Consider the following 17,361-nt stretch of genomic DNA (forward strand, 5'->3'; position numbering starts at 1 on the left):
GTGAGCGCTGTGGACGAAGCTTGTTTTCCTTCATTTTCCAAACCTGAGATTGCTGATGCGAGTGTCTCTACTTGCATCCATCGGACAATCTGACGTGCCTCAAAGCGGATATCGTACAGTCTGACGCAGATTGTGACCGAGACTTTATTGGACTCAACTCGCACCTTAAAAAGAGATTTTGCCGTTTCCCTTTTGTTCAGGCATTCGAGTACTAACACAGATGAAAACGCTAATGTGGCAAGCTGTTCTCATTCACCGTTATACCTAGGGAAAGTAATGAGTTCGTATATGGCCCACGTAATCATGTGCCAGGATGTGCAGGGCTGCCTCAAAGGAGGAAGTCAGGTGATGTAGTATAAAGATCGCCAAAGTCTATGTAGGGAGGAGGTTGGTGTGGATGGAGGGGTCCAACACACTCAGGAGGCCGCTGTTTGTGTCCCGTGTGAAAGCAAAAGTCAACGTTGACTTATTTAAACTTACTTCTTACGTAACTTGCGTTCTTAACTAATGCCACATACGTGAGAGATGTAACAAATGTACCTATTTTAACCCTAACCCTTTTCCAAAACCTAACTGATCGCTCGTGTTGCTGAACATTCGTAGGATAACGCACAAATAATTCAGTCCCTCCAGAAAAACAAGATTATGCGATCACATAATTCAGTGCACAATCAGCCAAATTCTTTCAAATACGCTGCACTTTCGCCACATAAATTGCCGATTAGCCGATTGCCGATTTTTTTGTTGCAAACAAGTCACCCATATATCTTAACAGAAAGTTGAAAAATGAGAAACAAGAGCGGCCATTTTCCCCTGTTGCCATGGGAACGTTATGAAGTGACATAATTACGCGACGTGAACATCATCTTTTTCATCAAACCGCGGTCAAGTTCCCGCAGTTTTTGCAAGTTCCCGCAATTTCATCGCATACAATTGCATAAATATCAGATAGCATATTCCATCACATTTTTTAAGAAAACGTGCCGCATAATCAAGGACTTTTGCCCGCAACAGTCACAAAACAAAATCCTCATTTTTCTGGAAGGACTGATAATTGTGCATAACTTTCGTAAAATATCATACAAACCGTTGTGTGAGGATACGTTGAATTTGGTCGCGTAGTTTTCCTACTTTCCTAAATTAGCCGTCTCAAACGTGGACGTAGTCTGAATCAACTTTAAAAGGCCACTGACCAAATGTTGAATTCTTATCATATATAAATATGACGGTCCTTGTTGTTGCTGTTATCATCTCAAACACTTCTGATAGTGATGACTCAGTCTCAATGGATGTTTTCTAGATTAACATCTCCTTGTAGCAAAAAAAAAACTTAAAGGTGTCTTTTTTTGCGCTGTCAGGTATTTTTTAATCATAAAGCGAAATAGCATCAGAATCTGTGAAACCCTGAGAAGTTGAGCCGTGGCCGACGTGCATGTCGCGTCCTTTATCATTGCTCTCTATCTGTAGGAGGTGAATGGACTTGAGGACGGTGTTGCTCGCAGTGTGAACACTCATTTTGAGTGCTGCTGCTGCTGAAACACCCTCTGTGTCTCTTTCCCCTTTGCGAGAGCAAAATGCTACTAACAAGCCGTGCGTGTCACAGGGGGAAAATGAGACATTTTATACTTGTCGTTGAGGATGCTGCACAGTTGGTTCGCTACGGCTGCTTTGTCCTGGTGTGTGTGTCTGGTATACGGGAGGGAGGGTTGTAGATATTGTAATAATTGCTGCAACAGCAACACAATAACAAAATCTTTCTCACGAGAAGAACTTGGCTGTAGAGTAGTTGCCAACTTCTGGAATGTTTTGCCCTTTGTTTTCTCCACCTTTTTTCTGTACCTGCTGTTCTGTGTCCACTGCACCCTGTGTAAATACTCACTTCGATGTTAAGGACAGACTTCGCAAAAAGCAGGCGACAACGCCGAAGAAGAAACAAAAAATAACAGTCTCGCTTTCTTTTTGTCATACCTCTGTAAATCTGTCCGTTGTGTGTTTTCTCTCAGATGGGAGGGGTTTTAGTTCTGATCGGCAATCCGAGCGAAGACTTGCACAGAAGTTTGGTTTTGGGTTAACACTCCCAAGTTTACTCTTACTGTAGATCATCACTGTTTATTTAGTTGTGCATTTTGCATGGTGACATACATGTTTTGACTTGTCGTCACTTGTTTTGAATTGTAAGTTTAAGGCAATACGCAGACTGGTCTGACTGCACAAGCTGGACGCTGGGAGTTTCTACATGAGCCCTGAAGCATTTTTCTCACAACACTGAGCTGTAAATTGAACGTTTTTAAAAATTGTAGAGCAACTGGGCTTTTATCTCATGAGTCACAGTCACATGAGTCAAGATTGTACACTGGATAATTTACTATTAAACTTATATTTTAGGCATTATGGTTGATGCTCACACCCAGAGCAGCTTATAAAGAGTGAGCAGGACGGGCTCAGCATCCCTTTGGAGGACATTTTCTATTTTTTTTTTTCACCCTTTTACGATGGTCTCTGATTTCTCTCTGAAAATCTCCTTTTTACTTGATATTTCTTTCATTGTTCATTGATCTTACAGGATGCGCTAGGTGTAAGCGATGCCGCTTTAAAAGCCAGCTGAAGCCTTTTACATGTGCAGGATGTTAGCATTAATCAACATCCTGTGAATAAAGGTCAGGAGGCAGGGTCAGCTTGAGAGACCATAGATTTAAAAAAGAAAAAAAATGAAAGATATATATATATATATATATATATATATATATACTGTAAGAATTTTCGTTATATCTTACTGATCATTTTAGAGAAAGACAAAAAAAATATTGTTCACTTATTAAAGCTTAGTTGTCTTTCTACAGAATAGAGAACATAGCTATAAGAATTTCTAAAAAAAAAAAAATACAATGTTTTTATTGTTGTATTATTTGTATTTCAATTTTTTGTACGTATCAAGACTGTGAACGTATGTACGGATATCAGCCTGTGTGTGTGTGTGTGTGTGTGTGTGTGTGTGTGTGAGAGCAGGTGTGTGACATGCATGTAAGTGTATGTTTTCACCTTGTCTGAATCACTGGAATCAGTCAAAAGACGACCTCAATCTGGTAACACACATCTGTGGTGTTGAAAAATTCTACAATAAATGTCCTCTCCTTGTACAGTAACAGCGCCTGCTCCACTCTTTCTTTACGCTTGATTTGTGTGACAACGTTCTTGCACCATAAGCTCTTGTTGACCGAAAAAAAAACTGAAAAACTGTGCAGAAACCAAAGAATCCTGCACACTGTTGATCACGCCAACACTTTATAATAACCATCGCTAATAAATGGTGAATTGATGGTAATTGAATAGTTATTTTACTAGTTATTTAACAAACAATGAAATTATAATTAATATTGGTCAGTGTAACGCTTATCAGTTCAATTTTCTGAGCACAAACGGACATTTGGAAAAACAGAAAAAATGGGTTCCAATATCCAATTTGTAATTTCTTTTTTTTCACCTTGACAAATTAAAAAATTGTAATTTTGTAATTTTCAAAATTTCTGATCCTCTGAATAAAAACACAATATTGGAAAAACCGGTTAAAGATCCAATTTTTTTTAATTTGTCAAGGCGGAAAAAAAATGAAAAATTGGATATTGGAACCCAATTTTCTGTTTTTCCAAATGTCCGTTTGTGCTTAGAAAATTTAACTGATAAACGTTACACTGACCAATATTGTTTACTAATTATTAGTAATGCTATAATGTATGTTATTCTAACAGTTTGTTATATAAAGTATTTGTTAAAGGTCCAATGTGTGGGGAAGGGAATTCCTCCCATCTAGTGTTGAGATCATATATCGCAATCAACTCTCTCGTGCCACGCAGTTCAAAGTAGGTACTACAGCTACACTAGCCTTCACGCTTACTCTTTTCAATCTCCTTTTTCTTTTTCTGGGTGAAGAAGAAGAAGATTCCTGTTCCTGAAATTTGGATTTTGAATATATGTGGTCCTCCGTGTTTCCTTCTTCAAACTTGCCTGGGCTGGGAAGCTACGATACCCGTTAGCAGCATTAGCAGCAGCTGTGAGTTTATCATGTGACGGCGAAAACGTGAAAGGCGGAGCAGTATGTCCTGTATGTCCCTTACTGGCTAACGTATTTCAAGATGGCGCATCATTATGCCAAGGGGGTAAGCTTCGCTTCAGAACGCGAACCTACGATGGCGCCATTTTGTTGCTACAAAGCGATCACCTCTTGATAGCATTCCACTGACCGACATTTTTTTTTTACGTCACTTGACAGCGAATAACTTTACATCTGAAGCGTTTAAAGACTCTATTTGTCCGTTGTTTATTTCTAAAGAAACACAACAATGTATAAAAGGCTCCATTACCTTGTAGCTCACGTTATGGCTCCGTAGCAGACGCTTTTATAAAAATAGTCTAACGATTGGGTCATAACCACGAGACTTACTGTCACACAGTAGAGGAATTACCGTATAGTACAGGAGAAGCTCGCAGGCAGTTTGGACTTCCATTAGCTGTTTAGGTTTAATTACTAATGTTAACTAGCATGTTAGTGATCAGTAATTAGCCTGTGTCTATGTTATCTCCTTACATATACCTACGCTCTCCGTCTCTGTAAGATTGGGAATGATTGAGATTTCTCTCGGCACAGCTACCAGAAGACTTCACACTTTCAGACACGTTGCTCACGTCACATTTACGTTGTCTCTGTCAGTTGGAGGCTGCGCAGTAAAGCAAGAGATCACCGGAAAAGTGCTTCTAATATCCTTCACTGGTCTCCGTCCAGAGCAACGGGGTCTATTGGTCCATTATATATATGTCAATGGCGTCTACCCCAGTTCATGCGAGCGCAAATGTAAAATTTCAAGCCAAAAGGAATACTTGGAATTTATGGTGGAGGTAAATATTCATGAAAAAGTACAAGTTGGTGAACGGGCAACACAGATTTTGATAATGAACAACTAAAAGCTAACACACATGATTACCTAATGATTTCTAAATCTTTAAGAAATAGTTTGTGAAACCTCAATGGCTATTATAAAGTTGCAACTGATAATGAGATACTAAGTAATTATTCCGAAAACTAAGTCATTTTTTAATTATCTAGAATTATTTATAATTAAGGATCTTTATTTTAAATCATTGGCGGAAATGGGTTTCCATGTCAGGTGTATAGGATAAAAAAAACTAATTACATTTTGACTTTGAATAAACCAAAAATCTTTTACACTCATACTGACTATATTACATGTAGCCTACAAATTACTGTATATGCTGGATTCTTTAATTTCTTCTTGACAATCTCTGATCACATATTTTGGATACTGGTTAGGAGAGTATTCTTACACTGTGGTACTGTTACTTTTAGATCTGAAAGAAATATCTGAGTACTTTCACCCTTGCTAGACAGATAGATAATTTGTACGACAGTTTATATTTAATCGATTGTGATGGTGGTGGGATAGAGAGTGCCCTGACTATTCTTGGGACCTAAAAAGACGCGTTTTGACTCCCCTGGAACCTTAGACTGTAGATTATTAGTGTAATATTAACATTAACATAATATTATTATTGTAATATTAACAGTCTATGCCTGGAACCCTGCGGATGCCCCCTTATCTGAGAGCCGGGTTGCCATGTCTGACTCCCTCAGACTTGGCATCCCTTTCAGCCAGTCAACAACCGGAACACACAAACGTGCCCCTCCCTTCTCCCTCTACGGATGCTGCAGTAAAGTTGGCCGCGCATGCGCACTTTCGGTCCTCTTTTTCTTGGAAGGTAAGTGTGGCATGGCGCGTGTTTCTGCCTTGGGGTGGATAAACGGAGGACTTAACGGTTTTTTTAAGTGCACCGATAACGGATTCAGATGTACTAAAGTAGCGGTATGGTGGTATAAGCAGTTTTGGAAGTAGTTCTTGAAAATGCTCGGTGGACTCGGGGTGTGGGTGTCCATGTTCCAGGTTGAATCAAAAGGGACATGCGGCCTTCGGCGCGGTCGGTGGAAGTCGCTTGTCATTCTCTCCGCTAATGGCTAGCTAATGTTTTCTTTTGGGTAGCTACGCGTTCAACATCACCGGTTTATTTGTCGTCCGACGTTTTAAATGTCGCTAAAAAAAAACTATAGTGGTCGCACACAAGCCGCTGTCGACCGAGCGTCAAACCCTGGGAGAAGTTGAATGGACGGTTAGCATGTTAGCATCGCATTAGCTAACAGATAACGGTGCTCTGCTGTTGTGGAGCAGGGGCAGCGCGTGTCGGCCAGTTAATTATACATCGCGCGCGGCATAAGCTTATCCTAATAAGGTGTTAATTTGACTAGCTAATATCTTATGTTTGTGTGTGTACCGTTATAGTTGGCTATTATGCTACATTCATGTGGTGTCGGAATAATCGGAAAAGTGACTCCACGAATGTGGAAAATTCACATGAACACCACCTCATGTCGGAACAACAACTCGGCGAAATTTTTGATCCACGACTTGCCCAGACTTGTGATATGGGTGATATATTACGAAGTAACGTGGCGAACGTAAGTAAATATTGTTTATGATAAGAAGTGTTATTTATTCACGTAGCTAGCGTTATCGTTTTTTTTGGCTCACGTAATTTGTAATACGGTATTAAGTTGTAATCGTTAGTTGCTGTCCGGTATACGTGCAGGTCAGTGTCCCAAATTCCCCATACAATGTCGTTAAGTAATTTTAAACCTGCTAAACCACCTGTGCTACCCTAACCGTTACCTGTCTCAAATAAGACCCTCATCATTTGGGACACTCCGTTTTTTGAAAAAATAATTTGGGACACTAAACTGCACGTATACCTTGCTGTCCTCCATAATAGATTATTTAGAAAGTTATTTATTAGCATTAACCCTGAAAACAAGTCCGGTAAAGCAATATTTGAGTGGTTGAGTCTGAATAACAACATCCTAACACGGGAAATCTAACCGTCCTGGGAGCCCCTGAATGCAGCATTTTAACAGTTATCTGGTCCTGTTGCTCTTGGAAACTCCAAGCCAGCTAATTTGCTTGCGTTAGCTTGATGACAGACTGCTAAAATTACAAAACTTTAGCCTCGCTTAGAGTTGATGTTTATAGCTTAAAAAAATTGTCAGCTATTGTTAAATTTTAGCTAATGCTAGTTTTAATGAGCTGTATGGTGATTAGGGCTGCAACTAACGATTATTTTAATAATCGATTAATCTGTCGATTATTTTTTCGATTAATCGATGAATCGGATTTAAAAAAAAGCATTAATTTACATCAACTCAATACATGCATACTTATTGTTTTAGTTAATAGTTGTGTAAAGGTAAGTAACCCAAATAGCAGATACAGACAAGACAGACACACACACACATTTATTCATTAAATTATTACCATCATTGTAGTAAGTGCGAGTTAAGTTCGTTTATACACCACACACTATTATATTTGTCAACAATAACTGATATGGGACAAAGCACATAATATATACGTAACAGATTGAAAAATTAATGGGCCAAAAAAGGCGAGTGAATAAAACCGTGTCTTTAGTCTTGCAAAGTTTACCACCCCTGCTTTATTACTGTTACTACCGAGCTAACGCTAGCTTGTCATGCTAGTCAGCTGGATAACGAGTAAACGGCAGCACCAGAAGAGCTACTGGAGGGACGGTACGTTCCTCACTTCAGAACGGAACAGAAGTAGGATAGTGTAGTGACTTTACCCTGCTGTTGAACTCCCTTCCTCCTCATCAAGGACTCCAACATGTTTACGTTTTAGGTACTGACTCATCACCGTGGTGCGCCCGTGCCATGCCGTGTCGCTTTTGCTTATCTTGCAATTAACACGTTTCTGATTTATTTAGTGTGAAATGCTCCCACACCTTGGATGACTCGGGTCGTACTGATTTCTTTGCCTCCGCCGAGTGTTTCAGAACAACATTACGGGTCTCTCCGGTCTCTCCCGCTCTGCTCTTTTTTCTTTTCTTTCGCTCCGCTTTGTGCTCAACTACATATTTTTTTTAACTCCCGCGACTAAGTGGCCTAATAGTTGCGCGATACAACGAATCGATAATTAAATTGCTTGCCAACTTTTTTAGTAATCGAATTTTATCGATTCGTTGTTGCAGCCCTAATGGTGATGTCCTGTCCAAAAACGTCATCATAATTTATTTTTTTTACTTAACAAATTTATTGGGGGGAAAAACTCAATACATTTAAATTTACAACTTAAAACGGCAACTTGGTTATGTGGTGGACTGCCAGATGGTGATGACGTTCCCACATCCCATAATGCTCCAGTCGCATCTTACAGAAACAAGATAATAGTGATCATATTGTTGCCATTGAAAAGCAAATCAGAATGAGATTTACTGTAAGTTAGGTATTTTATAGTTGTATAAGCTCATTTGCATGTAATTTGCCTTAAATTTGGTGCATACGCAATACACCTATGAAAATGGAATAAACTAATAAAAAGGGAATAAATACAGCAAGTACTGAAACAGTTAAGAACATAAATATAGAATTGAAATATTGCAATAAAAAGTAAGACACCATAACACATATGTACAACTTAACGGTTTTTAGACCGGAAAAGAAGGCTGTACGGTTTTGTGCAGGGTGTACAAAATAAATGAATCGGTGCGTGCAATAGTTCACTATGCAGTTAATGAAATATTTTCCGTGTTTTGATAGTACAATAAAGGCTCTGTAAATGTCTTTTGCAGCACCGCTGACCCATTGCACCATGGCAGATCCCGATTGTGACTTCACGACTGGCGAGTCTGGCGCCTCCGCCACCATCCCGATGCAGTGCTCCGCTCTGCGTAAGAACGGGTACGTGGTGCTGAAGGGACGTCCCTGCAAAATTGTGGAGATGTCCACCTCCAAGACCGGCAAACATGGACATGCCAAGGTAAAACTATCCTTGCGTAGCCCCTTCCAAGTGAGAGGCGCTGTAGAGTGGCAGTGCAAAGTTTAAAATGGCGTTGGGTCGTTTACGTACACTCGACCGGTGTCAAAGACTGGGAGAGAGGATTCTCAGATTACAGACCAGCCTGATCCAAGCTGGCAGTAAAGTCAAATCTCCTTATCTTTTTATTTAAACACCAGGGTGCTCGCTCCCGCTTGTACTTTGCCCTCATGTGGGACTTGGTGACAATAAATGGGAAAAAATTAAGATTATGGCTGTACATTTTTAATGTTTTCATCACTTAGTTAGTGACTTAAACCCTAAAGAAATGCGTAAGGGCCTCTTTACAGTCGTTGCACCCGACCTGCCGCGTGCCAACGTGACGTCAAAATGACGTAGATTGCGCAGGCGCGCCAGGATTTTAAGCACCACATGACAAAGCGGAAACAGGAAGCATGGACGAGTTCGAGGGCAACGTGATGCCAGGACTCTCAGATACCCCTTTTCCACCAAGGCAGAGCTGGTGCTGGTTTGGAGCCAGAGCCTAGTTTCAAATCGGTTCTTTGTTTGTCGACCAGCAAAGAACCGGTAAAAGTGGTTCTTAAAGTAGCACCAAATCATCGCTGGGCCAGAAGTTAAGAACCGCTTACATCAGCGTTCTTTGGAGGCTCGTCAGTCGAACCAACTCCGAACCGGCTCTAGCTCTGAACCAGCACCTGGTTCTTGTTGGTGGAAAAGGGGCAAGTCTCTCTTGTAAACTTACCGGGTTAAGATGAGTTCTTTTAAGGTGAATGAAAGGCTTGATCTGACCAAGTAGCTCATCCAATCGCCGTGCAGACATTCTGAAGTATTCAAAGTTCTTCTCTTCGCCATAGACTTGTTCGAGATGAGCCAGATCTGCGCAGAATCGATCACCGGCGATCGCCGCCCAATGCATGCTGGGTAGATTTGTGTCCGACTTGATCCCGACTTGCTCTGACGTCATGCACACATGGGCAACGATAATCTCACGAGACCAAGGAGGCTGCAGTTTTTAGAGCCAGGCGCCGCAGTTGCTCTCCACCGACTGCAAGAGCCAGTCGGACCCAGGGGCATGCTGGGAAACGCCGGGCTCTCACCTGATTGGTTCAGAATCGACTCAACGTGATGACGTTCTATATAAACTTTTTATTGATTTTGAATCGGAGGGATTTTAACTGCGATTTGTCTGATTTAAAGGCATATTCTGTACAGAACACGCGCGAGTATGAACCGTTACGGCGCTCCCATGACGTCACACTGGCGCTCGACGGGTCGGGAACTGCGAGTATATCGCACGTCTAATGTAGGGCTGCTTAGGGCTGGGTATCGTTCAGAATCTTTCGATCCAGTGCCAATTTTGATACCTCAGTTTCGATACCGATTAACGATACATTTTTCGATACCATATGTTTTAAAATCCATTTCAACATCAACAAAAATACATTAAACGCAAAGCTTTTATTTTCCATGTTAATTGTGAATCAAAACAGTTATCAAAATTAAAAAAATCTGGCAAAACTGCTCACTCAGAGTAACATTAATAAAAGTGCCTTGCAAGCTCAGCCTGTCAGTCAGTCATCAGTTGAGTTTTTAGACATTAAATCGAAGAAAGGTTGCCAGATTTCAAAAAATAATTCCTCTTTAGCAGACATGATGTACCTGAATTTCTCCAAATGTAGGACATTACCCGGCTGCCTCAACCACATTACAAGTGTAGGAGACCTTTCAGATTTCTGGCTAACAATGTTGAGAGCGAAATAGCCTTGGCTTCACAACTACTCCTCACACTATCTGGATTGGCCGCACCGAACAATACGGTGAGTGCGTCTGGGTTCCATGGATGATTAAAGGCCTTAGAGGAAAAACTCAAACAAGGAGCCCCAGAATGATTGTAACTTGTGACACGACCAGAATAAGTGGGTTAGTGTTCCTACTTCACTCCGACACTTAATACATTTGGATGACACTTCTGAAAATATTTTCTGCAATCTGGAGGGAGAATAATGTAGTCTATGTACTACCTTGAATTGTATCAAGCTATGTCTTGCATTGATTGAGCTATTATGGACGTTCTTAATACAATTCTCCCACATCTCATCTGAGATTTCCATATCCAATTCTCTCCCCCAAGCCTCCTTAAATGGGTCTGACAATGTGTTATTCACATTCTGTATGAATTTCGCTCTGCAGTATGCACCGTATTGTCATTTTGTGATTTGTCGTGTGCTGCTTTTGTTAACCTCGTTATGTTCAGTTACCTGCGCAGAGTAACTCCCGACAGGTTTCTTAAACACCAGACCCCCCCCCACCCCGTTGTAATAACCTCCTATTTTGTTCTGTAGGTTAACCTGGTGGGTATCGACATCTTCACCAACAAGAAGCATGAAGATATGTGCCCCTCCACCCACAACATGGATGTCCCCCACATCAAGAGGATAGACTACCAGGTACGCAGACGCATCACAAATTTCTGGAACTCTTGTCACACACAGGTGTCGCACACAAGTTCACCCAAGAATGCAAAAGTCAATTAGAAAACTCGGGGGGCCGCTGTGGTGTTTGCCGGCTTTTCTAAAGCATAAAGTTCAGAAGCTGCAGACTACTACGTGCACGAGCCAGAGATGTGCTGCTTCATTTGATCACCGGTACGTTTTCAAATCAGTATTATAATGCGTTTGATAATTCTGAAATCTAAATTATTAAAAGGAAAAACCTTTCCGATGCATCTAATATTGGCTCAGGAAATACAATTATTCTGATCTCGTGAACTCTGACCCTCCTCTTCCCATGTGAACAAGAAATATTATGTTGACAGAACTGTTTATCCCAAAAAGGGTTGTAATTGATTTAATCGTGGTGGTGGTGAAGGCGCAGTGGATATGACGCGTGCCTTCGGTGTGGGAGACCTGGGTTCAATTCCCACTGCGCTACATCAACCAATGTGTCCCTGAGCAAGACACTTAACCCCTAGTTGCTCCAGAGGCGTGCGGCCTCTGATATATAGCAATTGTAAGTCGCTATGGATAAGTCGGCTACATGACATGTAATTAAATTAGGATATGTGGAATGTGCAGAGTTTTGTCATGTAACTGGAATTATCTGACATTTTTGCAAAACATGGCAGTGTCACTGGTGTTTGGTGTTTCTTGCCTTCCAGGCAACGCGGCTATGCTTAGGGTTAGCTGCCTGGAAGGAGTTGGAGGCACAAAAAAACCCGCCATGGAGCAGTGTCACTCCTGCTTTTAACGTTGGATGCTGGAGGACCTGACGCTAAAGTGAACTGGACGTGCTTCATAGCAAATCAAAATAGAATCGTTGTATTTAATTTAGTGATGCACCGATGTGAAAATTGTGGCCGATACCGATAACCGATATTAATATTGCTGTTATGGCCGATACCGATATTTAGCGATGTCGATATCTCTGTATAGAACACATTTTTTATGATAATCAAATAAGGAACTATTTTCCAAAAGGAATTTTCTTTACTTTTGTAATTTATTTTCAGAAATCACTGATATTGGGCACCTTTACCCGTGTGCAAAATATGACTTTCATATGATTTTCAGAAGAAAATCTAAATATTTATATAAAAATACATTTTTAAAAGGATACAAGTGGCCTGAAGGATACAAGTGTTTCCTGAATTCACACTATGAATAAGCCAACCCTGAGTATTCACAATAAACATCTAACTCACTTGAGACCAAGTCACTGTATTCTGTGAACATTGTACAACAGTTCAAAACATGAAAGTACAGTAGTAGGCCTTAAATGGCCAAAGCCAAAAGTATTGAAAGAGGTAAAATGTGAAAATGGAGCCAGAAAAAACTGGACTGAACAGACACTGGCTTTTGCAGTCTGAACTGGAAGTACAGTAACTGCCAAGGTTAGGCCTAATCCTAGAAATTATAGAAATTGGTGCCTTCTAGGCCGAGATAAGCCATAAAATGCGTTTTTTGCTCATATGGATGAAAGACACCAAGTCCCAGAATGCACTTGCTTCGCTGCTTAGACTCTACTCCCAAGCCACATCCACCTACAGACCCACAGTGAGGCAGCATTCAACTCAACCCAAATGTGTTTTATTGTCATTTCAACCATATACACGAAACAACATTTCACCGTGGCTGTAATGGTTACACATTTAAAATATATAAAAACGACATACGAAACAGGTGTTTACAGTCAACCAAGCGCTAATGCTAGTATGCATTAGCTGAACTTTACGTGTGTGTGCAATAGCTACATGTAGCCGATTATAAACACAGTTGTAAATTTGCGTGAAATGTAGAACGGTCGGCATTTACTAGTCACAAACTTCCCCAGCAGTTAGCATTTAGTTGGATACAAGCAGCTAATTTCTGCACAAGTCCGTGTTAACAAAATCTCCACTCTGACCCGGCGACATGTTTCCACAACAAGAAAAACACAGTAGTCTCTGAACTCGCGATGAGAGTTTGGTTTAAGTTGGATGTACTCCAGTTTGTTGTCTAATGAGCAGACACTTGCAACCAGGATTGATGGAACAGGTGGCTGGCTAGCGTTAGCTTTCCACCTAGCTAGGTCCAGCCCCCGTTTGCGTTTCACCGCTGAGAATGTCCCCCCATGATCGCCGCCGCTGCTGCCCACTTCGGCCGCCGCTGCTGCCCACTCCGCAGCAACCGAACAGCAACCTCTTACTTCTGAACATTCATCTCTCCCCCGCCCACCGAGAGCCGGTGGTCTACTAAAGTTTCCAGTGTCCCACTTCGCCGCAGATTCCGTCTGCAAAAACCAACATCCCCGCCCACACTTTTTCTTCTTCTTCTTATGATTTCAGCAGTATAGATGCTGTTAAGCGTATTACTGCCCTCCACAGGTTGACAGCAGGTAACGTTAGCCTACCGTTGGCCTAGAGCCCTGCATGGGCCAAAAACTCTGGCCCTGGCCCGTGGTGTTTGAGCCCTACCCGACCCCAGCCCGACAACGCCTGCAATTTTTTTCAGCCCGACCCTAGACCAACATCAATCACTTTAAGCTCTCTCTGACGCGCATGCTCTCTGACGCGCGCTTTCTCTGCTATACACGCAAACACACACACCTCACACGCTACTAAGATGGGCACAATGAGGAGAGAAGCTAAAATAAGCCCGAGTCCGATCTGTAAAAAAAAAAAGAAAACGGCCCGAATGGGCTTAGCCTGTCGGGCCTCGGCGGGCTTGCAGGGCTCTACGTTGGCCTACCGTTAGCTAGTTAACACTACACTTGACAGCTTGTAACGTTAGCCTACCGTTAACTAGCAGCTGGAGTAAACACACATGCTGTCAGCTCAACGGTGTGACATGTGTCCTTTTTCAGCCCTTCTGACTTTGCAGGTATTTGGGGAAAGGTCTGATTCTGAATATCCAAGCAGAATATGCTGCTTACATGACCCATACCAAATTCGGAATATTGTCCTATTTAGAACCTTTCTTGGCGTGTAAACGTACTGGACGTTGTGTTGCAGTTGGTGTACGTGACTGTTTTGTGCTCCTCTTCCCAGTTGGTGAACATCGCTGAAGGCTACATGACCTTGATGAGCGACAACGGTGACATCAGGGAGGACCTGCGTGTCCCTGAAACCGAAGTCGGAAAGGAAATCGAGACAAAGTTTGAAGCCGGTGATGAGTTCATGGTAAGCGTGAAGGCCCAGGCCTTCCTAATGATTAGATGCACTTCTGTTTGGACCTAGGGCTGGGCGATGAGGAGAAAATCAGATTTCACGATTTTCTTGACCAAATACCTCAATATCGATATTGCGGCGATATTCTAGGGTTGACAATTGGTGCTTTAACAAAATATCTTCGATATTAGATTTTAGATAAAGAATCATCAGTAATGTGGCTATAATGACTAAGTGGGTAAAGGCTAATAATAGAACAGTTACAACATTCTGGTAAGTTCAGAAAAGTTCATCACTTTACTGTAATGCAGCCTTAAAAACCAGGAAAAGACAACACTTATGTCATATTATGATATAACGATATACGAAATCTAGTCTCATATCACGATATCGATATATTGCCCAGCCCTGTTTGGACCTGATGAGCTACTGCGTGCATGTATTAACCTTTGTGCTGTCTTCTCGTTGACCATATTTTTGTTTTTCTGAGTCAAAATTTAAAGAAATTAAAAAAAACGTTTGATCCATTATTTTTTTCAAATGCTATAAAATTAAATAAAACGCCCACATTCATTGAAAGTAGTGGACTGATCATTTATTAAACTTGTGAAAAGCGTTGTATGGAACCGTCCATATTATTTTATTTCATTTGGTTGAAAGAAACCCAAATTTCTGATATAGAAACCTTCTGAAAATAGGTTAAATTTGACCCGAGGAGGATACATGACATGATTTTGGAGCGTCACAAGACACCCAGCGGTGTGGTCTAATTCCTGGGCTGACTTCATATACAGGGTTCATACGTTTTTGAAAAAAACCTGGAAAAGTTATGGAATTTGAAAAATGCAAATTCCAGGCCTGGAAAGGTTTTGGAAACCTAAAAAGTCCCAGAAAGTTTTGGAAAAGTCATGGAATTTTTTTTTTAACACAGCATAATAGTCATTAATAAATGTATTTTCACGTCGTCTTAACCTCAACTCAATCCCACTATGAACCACATACATTGTCAGTCATTTTATAGTTACTGAGGGTAAACTTTAACACAGATTTTTATTCTTATTGTATGATGTCGACTGACAGTTTCAGGAACGCATAGTCATGGAAATTTGCCGAAAAAGTCATGGAAAAGTATTGGTTAAAATGCGTATAAACCCTGATTCTTATTGTATAATGTCGACTGACATTTTCAGGAACGCATAGTCATGGAAATTTGCCAAAAAGTATTGGTTACAATGCGTATAAACCCTGCATATAGTCCTGAAGACGCCTGACTGTAACGTGTAAATGACGACGTGGCAAATTCTTGATGTCGTTGGCGACAGAAATGGCATCTTGAGACGGAGCCGAAACACATCTGCCATGCGTTTTTTTATTTTTTTATTATGATTTTGTCTCCACTGAAAGCAGATGGGATTGAGGACTGAATTAGACCGGAGGGTCTTCACACGGCGAGAATGTGAGGAGTGCGAGCTGCATGTGTAAAGTTTCAGATGATTGACTCGAACATGGTGTGTGTGTGTGTGTGTGTGTGTGTGTGTGTGTGTGTGTGTGTGTGTGTGTGTGTGTGTGTGTGTTCTCTCCGCAGGTCACCGTGATTTCTGCCATGGGGGAGGAATGTGCTATCGCTACCAAGGTTCTTGCCAGCAAATAGGGAGACAGACTATGCTTCCCGGGGGCAACAAGCACCACCCACAACCAGTCTCTTGCAATTCTCATTGGTTCTTCTGTCACCAAAGCGTTTGGCTCTCACAGACAACCTCAATCATTCTGTTGTGATTTCTCTCATCAATGATCTTTTGTTTTTGGTTTTCTCTCCTCGCCCCTCCCTCCCCCTCCCTTTTTCGTTTCTCTTTTCCATTGCTGTTGGGGAAAGTTCCATCGCGGTCCTCTGCCTGATCACTGAGGTTTTGTTTTGGTAACAAATCTACTTTATATATAAAAACGACTTCAAAAATAATGATCGGTTGCTCATTCCTGCTTATTTTTGCCTTCAACGTGTTGGTTTTGCCACTCACATTCCTGAATGTTTAAATAACCTCGGGATTCAGCTTTTTACATGATTATTTTTTTATATTCTTGAATATAGCAGGTGTGAAGCCTTTTAGAGGGTAGTAGGGGAGGGAGGGGGGGAGTAGTTTGAGTTTGTTAAAGCAGTGGGAGGGAGGGTTATAGCCCCAGTATAGACGCTATATTCTGGTTTAGGCCGTCCCTCTAGCAGCCATACCGCTTTCCAGCCTGGCCTGGGCTCTTATTCCTGAGGGGATTGGGCTCGACCAGGTCCCTTTTTCGGGCGGCGGCGGCGGCTAGCACTTAATGAGCACTTGACAAAAATGTCAAAGTTCTAAAAACTAAGAAAAGAGAAGTTTTTATTTTTTTTTAATTTTAATTTTTTCTTCTTCCCACCAAGAAGAACAGAAACAAACTTCAGTGATTTACCCTGGTGACGCCAGTCTCTTGTCTGTGTAATAGTTTGATGGGGGCGTGAGGGTCCTGTGCGCTCGACACCTCTCGTTCACAGAGACAGTTGCTGCCCCGGCCATCCCCACTGCCCCCCCCCCCAAATACAAAAGGAGTGTTACATTTTGTTTTGAGAGGCATGAGTGTGTGTGTGGAGAGCGGTGTGGGGCCTCCGAAATGTGCGAGGCGGTTTGCAGTGAGGCGTGTTTCTTTAGAGGGACTCGATCGGGTTGGGGAGGGTGGTAGAGTTGCAAACTTTTTTTGTTCACTCGAGGCCTTTGTCACCTGACTGGAGATGGCAAAAAAAAAAAAAAAATAAAAAAGATGAAACAAATGGACAAAAACTGCAAA

The 17,361-nt window shown here is 41.5% G+C and overlaps 1 protein-coding gene across 1 annotated transcript; it reads left to right on the forward strand.

Moving 5' to 3' along the window:
- The first annotated feature begins 5,617 nt into the window (after positions 1-5,617).
- On the forward strand, positions 5,618-17,361 carry eif5a (eukaryotic translation initiation factor 5A). Its single transcript, XM_028569038.1, has 5 exons — positions 5,618-5,769; positions 8,704-8,891; positions 11,252-11,356; positions 14,434-14,565; positions 16,139-17,361. Exons 1-5 carry the CDS (start codon positions 5,628-5,630, stop codon positions 16,202-16,204), a joined length of 633 nt encoding a protein of 210 aa, XP_028424839.1. The 5' UTR covers positions 5,618-5,627; the 3' UTR covers positions 16,205-17,361.

Source organism: Perca flavescens, chromosome 22 (assembly GCF_004354835.1).
Source record: "Perca flavescens isolate YP-PL-M2 chromosome 22, PFLA_1.0, whole genome shotgun sequence".
Lineage (NCBI taxonomy): Eukaryota > Metazoa > Chordata > Actinopteri > Perciformes > Percidae > Perca > Perca flavescens.